At 47.9% G+C, this 18,169-nt stretch overlaps 1 protein-coding gene across 2 annotated transcripts; it reads left to right on the plus strand.

Moving 5' to 3' along the window:
* The first annotated feature begins 4,042 nt into the window (after positions 1-4,042).
* AMER1 (APC membrane recruitment protein 1) lies at positions 4,043-16,419 on the plus strand. 2 transcript variants are annotated; one of them, XR_014543682.1, is made up of 3 exons: positions 4,043-4,201; positions 11,015-15,169; positions 16,372-16,419. XR_014543682.1 is itself a non-coding variant. In XM_083595836.1 (2 exons), the coding sequence occupies exon 2, from the start codon at positions 11,099-11,101 to the stop codon at positions 14,414-14,416; it is 3,318 nt and encodes a 1,105-aa protein (XP_083451962.1). In that variant the 5' UTR covers positions 4,043-4,201; positions 11,015-11,098; the 3' UTR covers positions 14,417-16,419. The 2 variants fall into 2 exon arrangements, 1 of the variants encoding a protein (XP_083451962.1); XM_083595836.1 differs by having other exon boundaries at positions 11,015-16,419.
* Positions 16,420-18,169: the final 1,750 nt, after the last annotated feature.

Here is an 18,169-nt window from a genome sequence, read left to right on the forward strand (position 1 = left end):
CGACTAAATGGCTAAACAACAACAACATGCAAGTTATGTGAAAACAAGAACAAAAGATTAGTGGTTTTAAGGTCATTGTTAGGGAATAGGTTTAACATAGGAATAGCTGTAAATATGCATAGCTTTCCTTCCATTTGGAGCAAAAGAGCATATAAACAAAGAGTTAAAAGCAAATCTACTTTCCCTCCAGCCTAAAACATTCCCTATCAACATATGACAGCCAGGCAGTTCTTAAGATGTTAGAATGGTGCCCTTTAGCAGGATTTCTTCCTTTGTCTCTTGAGAACATGCCTTGATCTCTTCATCCTTTGTTCTGGTTCTCCAATATACCTTCTGGCTACAAGCCTTCCAGTCCACCAGTTCAAGTACTAAAGTCTTTTGCCAACTATATACAGCTGACATGCTATTTTTCAATGAATCTACCACCTTGCAATTTGATCCCAGGGTGGGTCAGGTTTAACAAGTTCATGCCATAATCCCCAAACAAATTTACATGCAAAATTTGAATGTTTATATAACAGCAGAATCTATAAAAGGATCCTATATTTCCTTTACAAAGCCGAAATGTCTGTTTCCCCCTCTTCTCTTGTTTCCTGAAACCCAAGATCCTGACTTAACTGGGTTCTGGTCAAGCTGCTTGATTCTCCCATTCTGCAACCCATTTTGCAGAGTTCTGCAAAAATTCTGTACTACTAAGATACAAATTGTGTATCTTAGTAGTACAGTGAAGCACATTCCTTACATTTGCAGCACAAAGATGTACTTTTAGAGTATTTTGGAATAAAAACTGCTTCCGTCTGCCTTTCACTTCAGAAAGAAAAAAAGGCGAGTAGAAGATGGAGATGATAGAGGCATATTAAATTAAGCATGATACAGAGAAAGTGGGTAAGAGAAGTTTGTCTTCCACTCATTATATTAGAACCCAGAGTCATCCATTGAAGCTGCAAATGTTCCAAGATTCAGGACAGACAAAAGAAAGTACTTATTCATACAACACAAAGTTACACGTTTGAATTTTCTACCACAATATGAAATGATGGCCTTAAAAATGGATTATACAAATTAATGGAGGATATAGGAATTAATTTATTTGCATGTTGACATATTTAAACAATTTATATCCCATCCTTTGTCAAAACACCTCAAGGTGGATCACAATGTAAATGGCTATTAATGTCTAGGCTATTGCCTCCAATATTGGCAGTATTATGCTTCTCTGTGTTTTGGAGTGTGCCTCCTCCTTAGAATCCAGCAAGAGACTCTGCCGAGGGGGGGGGGATGCCACTCCTCTGAGCCTAGTAGGTAATTGATTCATGCTGCTGCTCTTCATTGGTAGTGATTGAATGTTCCACTCAAATGCTATATGGAGATGCTGCAGGATTGCTTGTCCTCAGCAGAGGTTGATTGGAAGGAGATAAGTCCATAGCAATGACTCATAAGAAGGAAACATGCAACCCCCTCTGAGGATAGGTCAATATGCTTCATCCCTACAGCAAAAGCAATTGAATGGCTCTGGTGCATCACAGGCCAAGGCAAGGACAGAGCAATGAGCCAGGCAGAGAGGCAGCAAACAAGCTCCTTTTTTGGTGGATGTTTGGGCTCAGATAAGCCTTTCTTAAATGTTCTCTCTACACATGCTCAGCTGCCATCTTTCCAAGTTAAAGGAGGTGGTCCAGAACACAACCCATGAAACTGTCCTTCTTTTGGCTTAAGCTGAATGGTTTCAGTGCTTTCCACAGGTCTGTCATGCACAGGTCGTTGGCTTGTGCTATTACTTTTGATTCTCCGCCTGGTTTATAAGCTGCAGCAACAGCCCACAGGCACCATCTGTCCACTCAGCAAGTCATCTGTCTACTCAAAGCCTGTAAAGATCTTTCCCACACTCCTCTTCTCCCGCTCTGCACTTTTGATTACTCCAGTGGAAATTGGATGGGCTTTACGAGGGATGAGAGTTGATGCAAATGAAAACCGACTTGAGGCTGGTTGCCATGGCAAGCCTAAAGATTTACTATCTGGAGGGGGAACTTCTGCTCAAAGAGCCAGTGGCAACTGACCTTTTCCTATGGAATCGTCCAGCTGCAGTTTGCCTGTGAGTTTGCAACATAAAGCAAGCGGCAGCAAAGTGCCCACAGCAGACCTTTGTTTGGCTAAGAGGGCCAGACCAAAGAAGGGTGTTTCCTTCTTTACAGTATATCGGCAAAGAAGCCTTTGGCTAGTAAGACTGCAATAGTCATTTTATGATGAGTTATTTGCACCATGAACCCAACTTTGCAACTTGTCAAACCAGCAAGCTGGATGTTCGGCTGGTGAATGGTTTAGTCCAGAGATGGGGAACAATTTTATGGCTAACCAAGCCAGGTCCTTATTTGTCCCCACCTTCCATGAGCCAACATTGACAAGTGATTGGGACACCCTCTGTCATTTACTTGATGTCATGATGTCAGATGGTTGACTGGTGGTTTGTCCCACCGACCAGTCAAAGCTCATTGCACAGTACTTCCCAAGTGTCCTGGCAGCCTTCTGATTTAATTATGTATTTTTAGGTGGCGCTGTGGGTTAAACCACTGAGCCTAGGACTTGCCGATCAGAAGGTTGGCGGTTCAAATCCCCATGACGGGGTGAGCTCCCATTGCTCGGTCCCTGCTTCTGCCAACCTAGCAGTTCAAAAGCACATCAAAGTGCAAGTAGATAAATAGGTACCTCTCCGGCGGGAAGGTAAATGGCGTTTCCGTGCGCTGCTCTGGTACGCCAGAAGCAGCTTCGTCATGCTAGCCACATGTCCCGGAAGCTGTACACCGGCTCCCTCGGCCAATAAAGCGAGATGAGCGCCGCAACCCCAGAGTCGTCTGCGACTGGACCTAATGGTCAGTGGTCCCTTTACCTTTACCTTAAGGTTTATACACCACTTGATTGTAAACAACAACAACAACCCACCCTCAAAAAAGTTTACAAAGCGAATAGAACAATAAAATTATCAGTATAAAGAGTGGAAGCAATTCTTTAAAACTTCAAAGGATAAAATCAACAAGAAATTACAAAAGCAGATAAAGCGTATATCAACATTCCACGTGCCTGAACAGATTCACCTAAAAAAAAAATGTTTTCAGCAGGTGCCAAAAAGAGTACAGTGAATGTGCATGCTTGATGTCCATTGGCAGGGAGTTTGAGAGCATAGGTGCTGGCATGCTAAAATGTTGATTTCTTACAAATGTGGAATGGACACTGGGTAACTGTAGCAAAAGGGGCTTTGCCAGCCCTGTGCTTGGCTCTTGAGTTAGTCCCAAACTTTGTACCTCCTCTTGTGCAGGGTAAAATCTGTCTTTTGATATATTTATTAAAAATAAGTGCATTTACAGATACGTGCATCCTTCATTTTACAAATACTTAGACTTGGAAGATCAGGGTTCAAATCCCCACTCAGTCGTTCACTGGTTGTCCTTGGGCTGGTCACTTTTCTCAGCCTAACCTGAGGATGAAAAGTGGGGAGAACCATGTGTGCCACTTTGAGCTTCTTGGAGGAAAGAAAGGTAGGTAAATACATACATACATACATACATACATACATGCATGCATGCATGCATATATACATACACGAATGCTGCCCGCCCCCGGCGCGCATTGGGCTTCTTCAAAACCAAATTCCAAATTCACATGCTTCCAGAGAGGTATAGGATCGCAGTGCAATCTATGCCCCCCCCCTTGAGTTCGATGGGATTTGCTCCCACGCAACCCAGCCGTGAATAGGATTGAAGTCTAATGCAATAGGATTGGAGCGCAGGTGGGGAGCGTGGAGCAGCAACGCCCACTGATCTCAACTGGGGGCTTGCTTCTCAGTAAAGATGCATACCCTAGCATTGCAGATGTACTCGTGATAACAACTTTTAATCTACGAACTGCAGCACTTTGCATTTCAAAGAATGTTGGAGGAAGGCTGGAAAACCACAGGCGGGAGACAGAAAACCCCGCCCGACTCCGCCTCGAACGCTCCTCATTGGTTCTGCGTGGCCGTCTATCACCTTTCCAGCCGGCCCTGCCTCTCGGTAGTAGTAGCAGCCGGGAGCCTCCGGCCCCCACCTTCCCGTCTCTGCCCCTGCTGCGTGCTGGGTTTGGCGAGGCGAGAGCCATGAATGTATTGCCAACTTTCCTCCAGACGCGCGCTGTGCGGCGGGTCCTTGCGCTCCGGGAGCGCACGCAGAGGCGGGTGAGTGGGGACTGCAAGGCGAGCGAGAAGGGAGGGTGCCTGCCTGCCCTTCTCCTGCAAGCTATACTGGCCTGCTTGGAAGTGCCAGGAGGAGAGGCGCCCGGCCGGCCGCAGCGCAGTCGCCCGCGGCTTGCTCGCGCAAACAGCCTGCGATATTTACGCGTTTGCAGTTTACCGACACATTCTCTCCCTTCTGTCTTTCGCGCGCGTGTACGTGTGTGTGTGTGTTGAGACTGGTTGTGTGCACGCGTCTTTTTCTTTTGTGTCGACTCCTGCAGGAAGTCGGGAGGCCTTTTTCGCTTGCTTCTCCCCGCACCCCCCGCCGCCCTTTCTTTCTGCTGTTGCCATCTCTTTTGGAGGAGAAAGAAAGAAAGGACAGGCGCGGGTGGGATTTGTGGAGCGGAGCCGATCACCTATCACCCCATCGCAGAATGTATGTGAGGCTTCCTCCGGTTCTCTAGCCTCTTCCTTTACCTCCGCCGGCAGTCTCCCTCCCTTTCCCCCCACCCTTGGGTAGGCCGGGCGCTGGGTAGCTTTGTTGCTGAGTTGCCGGAGCTTGCGGTGGCTGGTGGTGGCTGGCCTCCCCTGCTGAGATCACCCCTTCCCCACCGCAGACGCGCCGCGCTCCTTAAGCATCCTATTATTTTTAAGAGGCCAGGATAGCTTAGAGGCAAACCTGGTGATAGTTTGCCTGCAGGAAGCCCTAGGATTAGACCCTGGTACCTCCCTCTTTTATTTTATTTTTAAAGGACCAGGTAGCGTGCTAAGAAGCACACTTCTGCAGCTTTTCAGAACCAGAAAGCATTTCGAGTTGGAAAGCATCAGGATCGGTGAAATCAGAATCTATCATCTTCCTGTGCTCTTTTTCAGAAAATGGGGTGGTAGCTTTGTGGTGGTGCACAGCCTTTAAGTGCAGAAGAACCAGGTTTGAGCCTTAGAAAATGTGGGTGATGGGAAACTCTTCCGCTAGAGAGCTGTTGCCCATCAGAGCAGACTATATTGGGCTAGATCACAGAGTCCCTGTACCATCATCTTCCTTTGGCCCTCCAGATGTTCTTGAAGTACGACTCCCATCAGCACCAGCAAACATGGGCAGTGGCAGTGGAAGATGGGAGATGTAGTTCAACCACCACACCTGGAGGGCCAAAGGTTTGGCTGGGTGCATGACACTTTCCTATGTGATTATGCTCCATCCACTTTTCAGTCTTATTGCCCTCTCTGTCTGGGGAAAAAGGCATATGAATAGTGTGGCCTTTTCACCATGAAACTCCCTGGCTTGGTGGACTCTTGCCTTTAATATCTTAATCCTCAAGAGGTGTTAGGCTGGTGGGTAATAGGGACAGGGCTTTTTCAGTGGTGGCCCCACAACTTCGGAACTCCCTCCTCGCAGAGATAAACATGACCTCATGACTGCTGGTGTTTAAAAATTCCAAACCCTGAAAACAGTAGTCTGTTTTTCGCTGAATTGTGTTGTGCATGAAAAAAACATTAGCTGCTACTATCCTTGGGTGTATATTTTATTTCCATGTGTTTTAGAGTCTTGTAAACAGCCTTGTGAAACTGGTGTGCCTGGAAAGATGGGCTTTTTTTTTTTTTTAGTAAATAAAGAGACTTTCTTCCCCCCAACATAGTTCCCTGATTGTACACCTAAAATGCTATGTGTGGATGTGTCAAACTTCACTTTGGAAATGCACAAGTGTTGTAAAATTGCACGCCTTAACACTGGCTGCAGCTTCTTATTGAATGTAAATTCCATCACTCAGTCGCAAATATATGAAATTTCTGGGGGAAACATTTCTCTCTCTCTAGGCCTACATAAATCCAGATTTGATAGGACAATGAACTCAGTGGTGGAGCATCTGTTTTGCATGCAGAAAGTCCCTGGTTCAATCCCCAGCATCTCTAGGTAGGGCTGGGAGAGAATCCAGCCTCAAACCCTGGAGAGCCGCTGCCAGTCAGTGTTGACAATACTGAAATAGATAGATTGATGGTATGGCTCAATATAAAGCAGGTACTGTGTTTCTGTGGCTGGTCCTTCAAGTCCTGCCGATTTACGGCGGGACTTGGCTTCCTTGCGTTGTATTTAAGTGTCATAGAGACTGACATTGTTTATTTATTTATTGTATTTATTTCCCACCCTTTTCTCCAAGGAGCTAATGCGATGTACGCGGTTTCGCCCCTTCCTTATTTAAACCCCACAACAACCCTGTGAGGTAGGTTAGGGTGACAGGCAGTGACTGGCCCACGCTCACCCCCTGAGCTTTATAGCTGAGTTAGGATTTGATTCCTGGTCTCCCAAGTAATAATATTCCCACTCTCTTAACTGCTACACCACACTGGCTCTCCCCTGTTATCTGTGGATTGTGTCCATCACAAGAGAAAAGTGACAGTCTTGTGGCACGCCTTTAAAAAAACTGACAGATTTATTATTGATCAATCCAGCTTCTCCAAGATGTTGTTGGACTACAATTCCCATCAGCCCCAGCCAGCATGACTGGTGGTCATGGATGACGTGAGCAGCAGGGTCAGGATCGGCCTTAGGGGCATTATAAAGCAATGAGAGTCAGAAAACCTAGCTGAATCTTCTTCAAGGCACACAGAGATCTATCTACAGTTAGGTATACCAATAGCTAGGGTTTGTTTTTTCCTTTAAAGAAAAGAAAAAAAATGAAGCCTGGGTTTCAAGTAAAAGTCAAGAGACACTTCTTTTGAACATCTCTTGCACACGTTTTTATATTTGTGCTGGGTTAATTTATTTCCAGATTTTAGAATTCCCAGCCAGATCCTGTGCATAATTAAGTGCACAGGACTGTAGGCAAGGTCAGGCAAATCTAGTGTCGAAAGGAATCATCTGGACAGTTTTGTAAAAGTAGTTAATGTCATCTATGTTAATCGCTGTCAGCTTTTCTTTGTGATAGTTACATTAAATGAATACATACAGAAGAGCTAATGTTGACCATCATTTGACCCCATTTTTTAAATATCCTAATTGGGGTTGGGGGGTTGGAGGCTTGCATCTGCTTGCCTCCCTACTCGTTTTACAACATTGTATGTCCTGCGAATGCATGAACACAGTTTATAGCAGGACTGAGCAACCTCCAGCCCATCAGACTAATAAAGCCTGCTCATTTGGCTCACCAGACTGTTTTGGCCATGCTACACTCACCTGCCAGTCACCTGATGTCTTATATGATGCCAGGGGTGGACAGGTTAAAAAGGTGGCTGCACTGGGCCAGAAGCACCAGCTGATAGTTGGCACTTTAGGAGACTCATGTTCGATTCTTCTTAAGTCCTGACCATCCTCTGGGACCTCCCAAGAACTGCGTGCTGAGCTTTGAAGTTCCTAGCAACCAGATGATTTCTGGCACTTCAAAGTGCTGCACAGAGCTGTTTGCAGGAGGCTTGCAGAGAATCCTGCACAGTGCTTTTAAGGTTCTAACACTCATTGCCACCTCATTTGACATCAGGTAATTGACAGGTGCTGCAGCCTCCCACCTTTCAAATTTGGTGGTGTAGTGGGTAGGAGAAAGAATAATCTTACAAGGTTAGAGTGTTAAAGGTGGCCAGATAGACCATCAAGCATAACTCCTTGCTTGGCATAAGTGTGAGGAACCTTTGACCCTCCAGGTGTTGCTAAACTAGAACTCCCATCAGCCCCGGCAAACACAGCTAATTACCAGGGGTGACGTGAGATGTAGGTGAGAAGCATCCGAAGGGCCACGGGTTCCCCACACCTGGGGTAGAGTCTCCCCAGTAGATGGCTGTCCAGCCCCTGCAGAATGCAGGAGATTCATTAAGCTCTTGTGAAATTGTTTTCTGTGAAGATGAGTTGTGTAAAGCAAAGCACCAACATTTGACCAACATGAGCTCATCAATTTAGAATTTGTGCGGCCGATAGCGATGGCTGCGACAATTCAAATGAAAGGCTATTCCATTGTAGCTGGAGAGCTATGCGAGAGAGTGAAAGTGATTTGACATGATATTAAATGTTGGCTTGTGATGCAATGCAAAGGTGAGATGGTGTTTTGAAGTCGTGTGGCCTTTGGTGAAATAAAACTCTTATTTTGTGGGGAGGGGCTTGCATATGCAGCATGAGTGCCTTGGCTGGGAAGTTATTTATTTACCCATATTTATTAATTTATATCCTGCCTGCCCTCCAAGGAGCTCAACACAGCATGCAATGTGTTCTCCCTCAACTCTTCTCTATCTTCACAATAGCCCTGCGGAGTAGGCCAGGCTGGGTGATAGCGGCTGGTGCAAGATCCCTGCAGCTGTAGGCCTTCAGTCTGGGTTGTGTAAATGGCCTAGCACTGCCAGGGCATGGACTGAAGGCACGTGAACCCCCTTCCTGAAATGAAGTACATCTGGGTCTGGCCAGTGCCTGCATAGGTGGCCACCTGGGAATCACATGAATGTTAAAAGGTAAAGGGTAAAAGGACTCCTGACCATTAGGTCCAGTCATGACCGACTCTGTGGTTGTGGCGCTCATCTCGCTTTCCTGGCTGAGGGAACCGGCGTACAGCTTCCGGGTCATGTGGCCAGCATGACTAAGCCGCTTCTGGCGAACCAGAGCAGCGCACGGAAACGCCGTTTACCTTCCCGCCGGAGCGGTACCTATTTATCTACTTGCACTTTGACGTGCTTTCAAACTGCTAGGTTGGCAGGAGCAAGGACCGAGCAATGGGAGCTCACCCCGTGGCAGGGATTTGAACCGCCGACCTTCAGATCGGCAAGCCCTAGGCTCTGTGGTTTAACCCACAGTGCCACCCGCGTCCCTCACATGAATGTTAGCACAGGTATTATACCTGGAGAACAACCTTTTTTACACCCCCTTCTGAGTGCTTTAAAGTAGAGGCACAGGGAAGATAGTCTGGCATCTATTGACAGATCTCTGGTTGTAGTTATCTAACAAGGCTTTGGAATTTAATCCCAGAAACTGTCTCAAGATAATCTTAAACAGAACAGTGCTGATGTAGAAAGTTTTCAAGCCATAGGGGTTATAAATGAAAATTTTGAAGCAGCTGTCTCTGATCTGATGTGACTACTATGATGGAAATGCTGCATTTGAGCACAGGCATTTTCACTTGGTCGGAAGCTGTTGAAGCCAGGTGCAAATGCGCTTGATGCCTAGTTAATTTCTAACACTGCATGAAACTCACTGCTCAGTATCAGTCTAACTTACTTCTCAATGCTGTTGTGAGGATAAAGTTTGGAAGGGGAGAACGATGTACGTCACCTTCAGGTCTTTGGAGGTAAGGTGGGATATAAATTCAATGTAATTAATTAATTAAAAGACTAAATTGTGTGTTTCTGTGCTCAGTGCAGTTTCCCTTTCCCTTTTAAGAGAGTTGTTGGGTGCTCACTACTAATGAAAGATAGAAGTCTGACATTAATAACATTGCAGAGTCCCCTGCAGTTGCTTTGGCCTGTACTAGTCTTGGAATAAAAATTGCTACCAATGTTGACTGTCTGAAAAAGAATGAGGAAAAGCTCTGACTTGATCGATGACCTGATGTTAGAGCTCTATTTTGTTCTTAAATGTGCCACCCCGAGGCCTGTAGCTCTCTCATCAGTCCGTTGTGGGGCCACAGGAGAGTAGAGAGAGAATATGACCAATAAATTGGTGGAACAGCCAATTCCAGGATTTCTTAGGCCTCTTGTCTGAAAATTTATTTAATTTATTTCATACAGTTGGATACACCGGGAAACCTCAAAGCAGATTATAAAAAGATAAGAGAATAAAATGAAGAAAAAACTACAACCCTACTTTAATACACACACACACAAATACTACAACATATTAAAATTACTTCAGCTTTCTAATCATCTGGTTAGAATGTTTTTAGCAGCTGTCAATAGGCAAGGAGTTCCAGAGAGCAGGTGCTGCCACACTAAATGACCAAGTTCTTACAAATATAGAACAGGTATTATGTGGCACCTGTTGCAGTGCCAATTCCACCCATGGAAGTGGTTGAGTGGACACATGTGCAATAAGGCTTACATTGGGTTACATTAAATGTAATGTCCATTTGTGTATTTGTCAATTTCTCCAATAATAATAATAATAATAATAATAATAATAATAATAATAATAATTTATTATTTATACCCCGCCCATCTGGCTGGGCTTCCCCAGCCACTCTGGGCGGCTTCCAAAAAAATATTAAAATACTGTAATACATCAAACATTAAAAGCTTCCCTAAACAGGGCTGCCTTCAGATGTCTTCTAAAAGTCTGGTAGTTGTTGTTCTCTTTGGCATCTGGTGGGAGGGCGTTCCACAGGGAGGGCGCCACTACCGAGAAGGCCCTCTGCCTGGTTCCCTGTAACTTGGCTTCTCGCAGTGAGGGAACCGCCAGAAGGCCCTCGGTGCTGGACCTCAGTGTCCGGGTAGAACGATGGGGGTGGAGACACTCCTTCAGGTATACTGGACCGAAGCCGTTTAGGGCTTTAAAGGTCAGTACCAACACTTTGAATTGTGCTCGGAAACGTACTGGGAGCCAATGTAGGTCTTTCAAGACCGGTGTTATATGGTCTCGGCGGCCGCTCCTACCTAAGGCTGCCAGCTATTTACCTAATGTAGGCTCTTCTGCTTTTTTTGAACAGCTGGGAGAAATGTAACAGGTGCTGCTTTCCTCCCATTTGTTACGTCCCTCCCACATTTAGAGGTATGGGAGCCCCAAACAGGGCAGCTGTTGTGGCCCTGGCTTTGCTTGGTTACGATGCACTTGGATGAAATAATGCTCAGCACCAGTATCCTCTCCTGATGCATTTCCTGTTGTCCCCCCTCCCCCTTCTTTCCTTTTTCTTTCAGATCAGCCAGGATGCTTCACCCAGAGCATGTTGAGGAAGATGCGGCCGCAAGAGACTGCCCTTCCAGCTAAACCCGCATGCCAGAATGGCCACCACAGAAGCTGCCTGCACTGGAAACAAACCTGGAGCCAAATCTCCACTGGTAGAGGAAGGCCATCACCATCAGCGGCTGCAGGAAGAGAATGGGGCAGCTGACCAGCTCTCTGAGCACAGCGATGCCTCCTTTGCCACAGTGGAGCCCAGCCGCCAGCCGCCTCCTGCTGGGAAGCTCAGGAAGACTGCCTTCAAGCTCTTTGGTGGGAAGCGAAGCATCTGCACCCTGCCCAGTTTCTTTGGTGGGAAAAACAAAGGCCAGGGAAAGGGAGCTGCAAAAAAGGGCCTGAGCAAGAGCAAGACACACGATGGCATCAGCGACGTGGGGTACGAAGAGGCCAACTCGGGTGGTGGAACGGACTTCCCTCCTGCACAGCTGCCGAGTTCTCAGAGTGCTCTCCTAGGAGCAGACGCCAGCCTCAGGGTTGGTTTTGTCCGGCCGTCGGCATCCCTGTCTGGAAGCTCTGAGGGCTTTGAGAAGAAGCCCTGTGGGGAGAAGTCCTTGTTCCTTCCACGCTCTAAGAAGGGGCTCAGGGGCCTCTTCAACAGCATCCGGCGCCACAGGAAGAGCAAAAGCACTGAGCCCGAGAGGACTGAGTTGCAGGAGTGGACTTCAAGGGATGCTGTGGCTGAAGGACTGCCCAGTGCAAGTAAGCAGAAGAGGGGTGCCGAAACCCAGCAAGTCTTGAAGCAGGGGAGCCTAAAAAGCACTGCACTTCCCCCAGAACATGGGGAGCATTTTCGTGATGACGCTTCTTCTTCACCTGGAGTAGCGGCTGGTCTCGATGAGTCAAGAGAGGAGGTCCAACCGGTGGCCAACGAAAGCAGCTCTGTAGGGGATGCAGCCAGAGGAGGGACGGGCAATGAAAGCTCTCGAGATGCAGAGCTGGAAGCAGATGACACCCTCTGTGCTAACTCTGTGTGCGGAGAGCTTCCTGATGCTCTCCAGTCTGAGGACCTAGACAGTAGCCCTCCCTGTGTCCCATCTGGGGACCAGCTCAGCTTGATGTTTGGAGATGTCACTTCCCTCAAAAGCTTCGACTCCTTTACCGGCTGCGGAGACATCATTGCTGAACCAGATATCGACAGCATTGCTGAGAGTGCCACCACTGCAGAGCGCGGCAGGGATGTGGCCAAGAGGAGCTCCTGCCTAGTTACTTACCAGGGTGGAGGGGAGGAGATGGCCATGCCAGATGACATAGAGGAGTATCTGCAGCAGATGTGGGAAGGTGCCATCAAAGCAGATGCTGGATACGAAACACGCCTTCCAGAACTCATGGCGAAATGTGAGCATCAGGGAGTGAACGGTGGCAAGCCAGAGGTCCACCTCTATCCTGAAGGCACAAGGGGTGACGTGGACCTCTTAACACCACACAGTGACCAGCAAGAATCTGCTCCCAACAGCGATGAGGGGTACTATGACTCTACCACTCCAGGTCCTGATGATGAAACTGGCGATGGGCTTGAAGAAATCAAGAAGGACCGCCTCCCGAGGGACAGCTACAGTGGCGATGCGCTGTATGAGTTCTATGAACCTGATGATGCCCTCATGAGCCCCACTCGTGCTGATGAATCTTGGTTTGGTAGCAAAGTGTCCCCACCAGAGATCTTTTCCATGAGCCAGTTCTTGGACTTTGCTCTCCCTGACGAGAAGGACTTGGTGCAGATAATGGGCCAGAAGAGGGAAGTGATGGAAACGGAGGAGGAGAGGCTGGCTGCCATTCAGAAGCAGCTGCTCTTTTGGGAGATGCAGAGGGAGCCAACCTTGAAAGACCTGGATATCCTCAGCAAAGACCAGCACCACCCCAGAGAAAAGCTACATACGGAATGTAACACGAAAGTGACCAGCTTAACCGACAAGAGTCCGAGTGGCCTTGGCGGCGATCAAATGCCCCCCCCTGCTTTGAACAGTGGCCTGGATGCTGGAATTCTAACTGAGAAGCAAGAGTGGAAAGATTTCAAGGAGATGCTGTGCCCAGAGAAGCACTACAATGGCAGTGGGGGCCCTAAAGTGCACAGTGGGGGCCTTTTTCAGCACGTGGAAAATGGCTCAGTGTTGGATTCAGATAGAGAGCATCCAGGGCTTGAACCGGGTGCTTTAAGTGGCCTGGAGAATTCTGTGGCATTCCCTTTCTTCAAAACGCACAGCTGTCCACTCAATGAGCAGCCAAGCAGAACCGAAGCTGACTTTGGGGAGCCCCCCAACATGGAAAATGAACCAGAACAGGCCGTTAATTTCTCCCAGGCATTGGTGGAGTTCACCAGCAGCGGGACTCTATTCTCCAGCCTCTCTGAAAGCCTTGGGAGCTCTGATTCAGGCTCTGCGTTCACCCAGAACCTCCCTGCCCTCCCAACGATGGTCACATTCGACATTGTCGACGTGGAGCAAGAAGGCGAAGGGGAGTGCGAGCAGCACCTGGGGATGAACACTGATGAGGACATCGCTGCATCCTTTGAGGCCTTTGACGATAGCTACACTGCAAAAGAATCCTTCGCCGAATGTGACGAGAGAATGTTTCCTGGGTGCTTCCAGAGCTCTTTCCAAAGCTGCAACTGGGGTGTCACCAGCCTTCCCCGGCGCATGAGGCTTCAGGAGATGAGTCCTCCCATGCCGGAGCCTCTCTCCAGCTGCAGGAGGAGCAGGTCCCTTGACACTGAGAGCTTGGAGTTCGAGCTGGCTAGCTTGCAACTCTCCAAGGGTGGCTTCAAGCCTTTTGACCTCTGGTCTCGATGGAGTGGCTGCAGGAAGGATCCTGTGTCTCCTGGTCTAGATGCAGACCGTGAAAATGCTCTGGGCTCTCCAGAAGGAAAGGAAGGAAGTGATGCTGCTGTCTTTCCTTGGGCAGAGCTGCAGCAGAATGTATCATGCAGGGAGGATTTTCCCTCGCAAGGCGTGAAACCGTGGGACTGTGATCTGAGCACCCCAGCCTTCCAGAGCACGTGGGGTGCATCGGAACAGCCAGGTATGGAAGCACCTTGCATGCCCCTGGTGCAGGAATCCACCAAGGAGCCTGGTGGGAAACCTCGCGCAGATGGGGCCAGCGATCCAGCGCTGATGGCAACCAGACCAATGGCCAGGCCATCCAATTTGCCTTTGCAGACTCCTGCTGTGCCCCAGGAGGTGTCTGCCTCGCACAGGCCTGGTGGGGACAGCGCAGGTAAAAAACTTGCTTGGGTCCTTCCTTTGGGCGAGAAGGGGGCTGACCTGCCCCCGGACCCCAGCTTCACCCATTCCCCCGACAAGCCAGCAATGTGCAAACCTGCAGGTGTGACGCAAGGAATGTCCCAGCTTCACAGCAAGCAGTGCTGAGACCTTCTGATGGCAAGGTTGAGCGTCGTGGGAGCGCCGACTCTCTGATCTGCAGAAAGGGAAAGCCCCCACGTTGGAGGTGGCTGCTTGTGTTGCCAGCTGTTGGAACACCGCGATGAATGTAACAGTAGCCAAATAGCTTGCAGGAGAGGGTTAAAGGAGGATTAGGGTGGGTTGGTTCCCTTGGGCCCGCAGGGAGACTTGGAACATTACAGATGGTTAACTTTGATTTGAAATTGGGTGGTGGTGGTAACCAATTCTTTCATTAGTGGTGGGTAAGGCAGAGTGTGCCTGATAGGACTTCTGTTATCACTCATCACTGCTTGATGGTGCTTCTTGTTGGGTTGATGCTGAATTGCACTTCCATAGTGTGAACCACTGTTAATCCTGAACACAATACAGGGGAAAGGTGCCAACACCTTGGCTTGGAGATATTCAGATATGATGTAAGAGAGCTCTGGGATGTCCAGCTTGCCCTTTAGTTAAAAGCAGAAAAAACAATTTCTTAAACCGACTAACTGGGTGCTTTTAAACAAAAAAACAGTGGTTGTAACAACTTTAAGAAATGGGGTGGTTTGCTGGTGGTAAAAAAAAACCCTATTTAATAAACGTTCTGTGTTTTTGACAGCACAACCTTTCTGTGCATTCCTTCTCTGGAAGCAAGCCCCCCCTGATTTCAGTGGGGCTTGCTCTCAGCTAGGGGTGCATTGGGTTGCAGCCTTGTAGTGCAGTCCTGTGCAGATCTACTCAGACGTAAGTGCCACCCTTTTCCAAGGGGGGGGGCTACTTGTAAGCAGTTGTGCATGCAGAGCCATCTGTATCAGGTGGCATTTTGAAGATGAAATAAGACCTGCAAAGTGTGTTGCCTGCCAGGGGTGGGTGGGTGAGAGTGGCAAAGCATTGGGTATGTGGTTATAAGGAGGCAAAGTTTGGCCAGGGGAAAAGAAGTACTAGGAAGACATTTAAAAATTTGGTGTATTTTATTGATGGTGTCAGAGTGGAGTGGCACCCAAGTGACTGCAGAACTGCAGACTTCAAGGAGATATAGTATGTGTGTGCTTTAAGCTAAAAACAGCAAACCCTGTTTCAAACTGTATCCCTTTTTAAAGATTTGAGTCCCATTATTTCCTTATGACTAAATCTCACTCAGTGGGATGTCCAATGAAATGAATTCTCCTGTGTGCCCCCAGAACAGAGCCTCCCCCCCAAAAAATAATTTACTCTTGAATACTTGGGTTCTAATGCAAATCTGGGCAAGCGTATTCACCATACTGTGGTTTAACTGGCTTGTGTAATGCAAGGCTGGCGTTCTGTTGTTTGTACATAAACTATATCAAGGATGGGGAACCTGTGGCTCCCCAGGTGTGGCTGGGCTACAGCTCCCAGCACCCCTGACCATTGGCCATGCTGGCTAGGGCTAATGGGAGTTGGCTGTCTGGAGCATAGCTGTCAACTTTTCCCTTTTCTTGCGAGGAATCCTATTTGAAATAAGGGAATTTCTCTTTAAAAAAGGGAGACATTGACAGCTATGGTCTGGAGGGAGCTATATGATGGACTTCTGCTTATAGATGCTATGTTGCAAGGCCAAATGTGGCCTTCATTGGAAAATCTGTTTCCTCTCGTCCATGCAGGGCTGGCCCAAGAAGTTGATTGGAAAATCCAAATCTTTCCACACATGCAAACAGATGCTACTGTTTAATCAGCCAGAAAGGTCTCCATCAAAACTCCACTTGAAGGGACTTGTGAAAGCATGTTGGAGCTGTTGGTGGGGATGTACAGGAGGGCTTCTTGGTGGATTGACCCCCAGGAATCAATTCTGTTCACCTCTTACTCAGCTGCCCCTTATGGGATTGCAACATCTACTGCTTGAGGTGGACATAAGAAGAGCCCCTGTTGGATCAGGCCTATCTAGTTCAGCTTAGTTATTCTAACTGTGGCCCATTAAATGCTTCCAGGAAGGCGGCAAGCAGGGCTTGAAGGAAACAGACCAGCCCCCCCCCCCCCGATCAACTTGCCTTGTGAGAAACCTGCCATGGCCTTCCACCCAGAAGTGATCTTTCTGAAAGGTAAGGCTGGCAGTAGAGGAGGGTCCTCAGAAATGCATGAAACTAGCACTGATCTGTCTAGTCGAATCTAGTCAACTCTTGACTAGCAGAAGCTGTCCAGGGATTCAAATTTGGGGGCGGGGTCTTCAAAGCCCACTATTCAAGGGGCCTTTTTTGGTTGCAGGGGGAGGAGATGCAAGAACCAAAGACTGGGGTGTCCTATATTGGAGGTGGGGAATCTGGCTCTCTGGATGTTGCTGGATTCCCATCAGCCCCAACCAGCATGGGAGCTGTGATTTGTCTTCTGGTCCAGGAACACCTGGAGAGCCACAGGTTCCCCTCCCCTGCTGTACATGCAGAGCAAATGTTCTGCTGCTAAGGTGGGCCTTGCCCTCCTGTTAATTTGCTCTGGAAGAGTCATATCTGGCACGGTAGCTTTTAGGGGAAATCATTTTGAAAGAGGTGGTGCACAACTTGCTTCTTTGCTCAAGGAGTGCCCATACCTGCCAGTATTTGTTAGCTAATAAATCGGAGAAGAAGACCAGCAAGAGGAAAATCCTACATTAAAGCCAAGTCCCTTGAAGCTGCTGTCAGTACAAGGGCAACTTCAGAGGAAGGGCCCTACCTCACTGCTTTGCATTCAAAAGATCCCAGGTTCATTCCTTAGTGGCACCTCCAGGTACGGTTGGAAGGGGTTCCTGCCTGAAACCTTGGACAAATGCTGCCAGTCAGTGTAGACAGCACTGGGCTAGATTGGCAAAATGTTCTGATTTGGTATGAAGCAGTTTCTTATATTCTATCTTCCCTTCACTCTTGTTTTCTTTTTTTTAGCAGTACGTATGTAAATACTATGTAGTAAAACTCTAATTTTTTTAATATAGAAAACCACACCTCTGACCAGCCTCTTATGAAAGATTAAACTTATTTCCTGCTGTAGCTCAGAGCAGGCCAAAGAGAGTGAGGAACCTGAGGTGGAAAATCCAAATGGTTTATGTATACCTTAAACTAATTAAGATAGCATCGAGAAGTTTTCTTGCACTGGGCTCTTCCTGTTCCTTTGTGGGGCACTTTCTGTTCATTCCAGCAGGGCTCAGCTGGGAGAGTGTTGATGTACTTACCCAAAGGCCAGACCTGTCTCTGCCTATAGTACTTCATGGCACAACAAATCTCCTGTCTGTTCATCATTTGCCCACCTCCAAAGGAGGATTAGCCATGTGAGATGGGTTGCCAGGTTTTTACCTTTCTGTTATCTCATGTGGCTAAACATCCCCTGAAGTTCAGAGGGGGCTAAGCACATGGCAAAAGGGTGTGTGTGGAGTTCTGAGCTAGCCAAGATTTCCCCCCTCAGTTGAGAACTACATGCCGACCTTTTCCACATACATCACCCACTATGAAGGATGCTTCCTCACATGAGAGAACCTAGGCAACTGATAGCCCACCCTGTTCTAAATGCTAGTACAGAGGTGCTCTGAGAAGGCAGAGAGTTCACGCTCTCTTGCTGGGAGTGCATGCATGCCAGCAAGTTGAGCTGCATGCTAGCAAATCAGTTCTGTCCTGCTTTCTTTGCCTGGAGTGACACCTGACCGGAACTTCTTGTCTTGTGATTCTGTGTAATGTGTAGACTAGCTAGCAGCCTGCTCATCACTCCTGCCTTCACTAAGCAACTGAATTAACATCAAACCCAAATCCTCCTTTGCTTTCAGTAGAA

This window comes from Podarcis filfolensis (genome assembly GCF_964270895.1).
Source record: "Podarcis filfolensis genome assembly, chromosome: Z".
NCBI classification, from domain to species: Eukaryota; Metazoa; Chordata; class Lepidosauria; order Squamata; family Lacertidae; genus Podarcis; species Podarcis filfolensis.

Coding starts and splice junctions, on each gene's coding strand:
- AMER1 (XM_083595836.1), top strand. CDS start 11,099: ATGGCCACCACAGAAGCTGCCTGCACTGGAAACAAACCTGGAGCCAAA.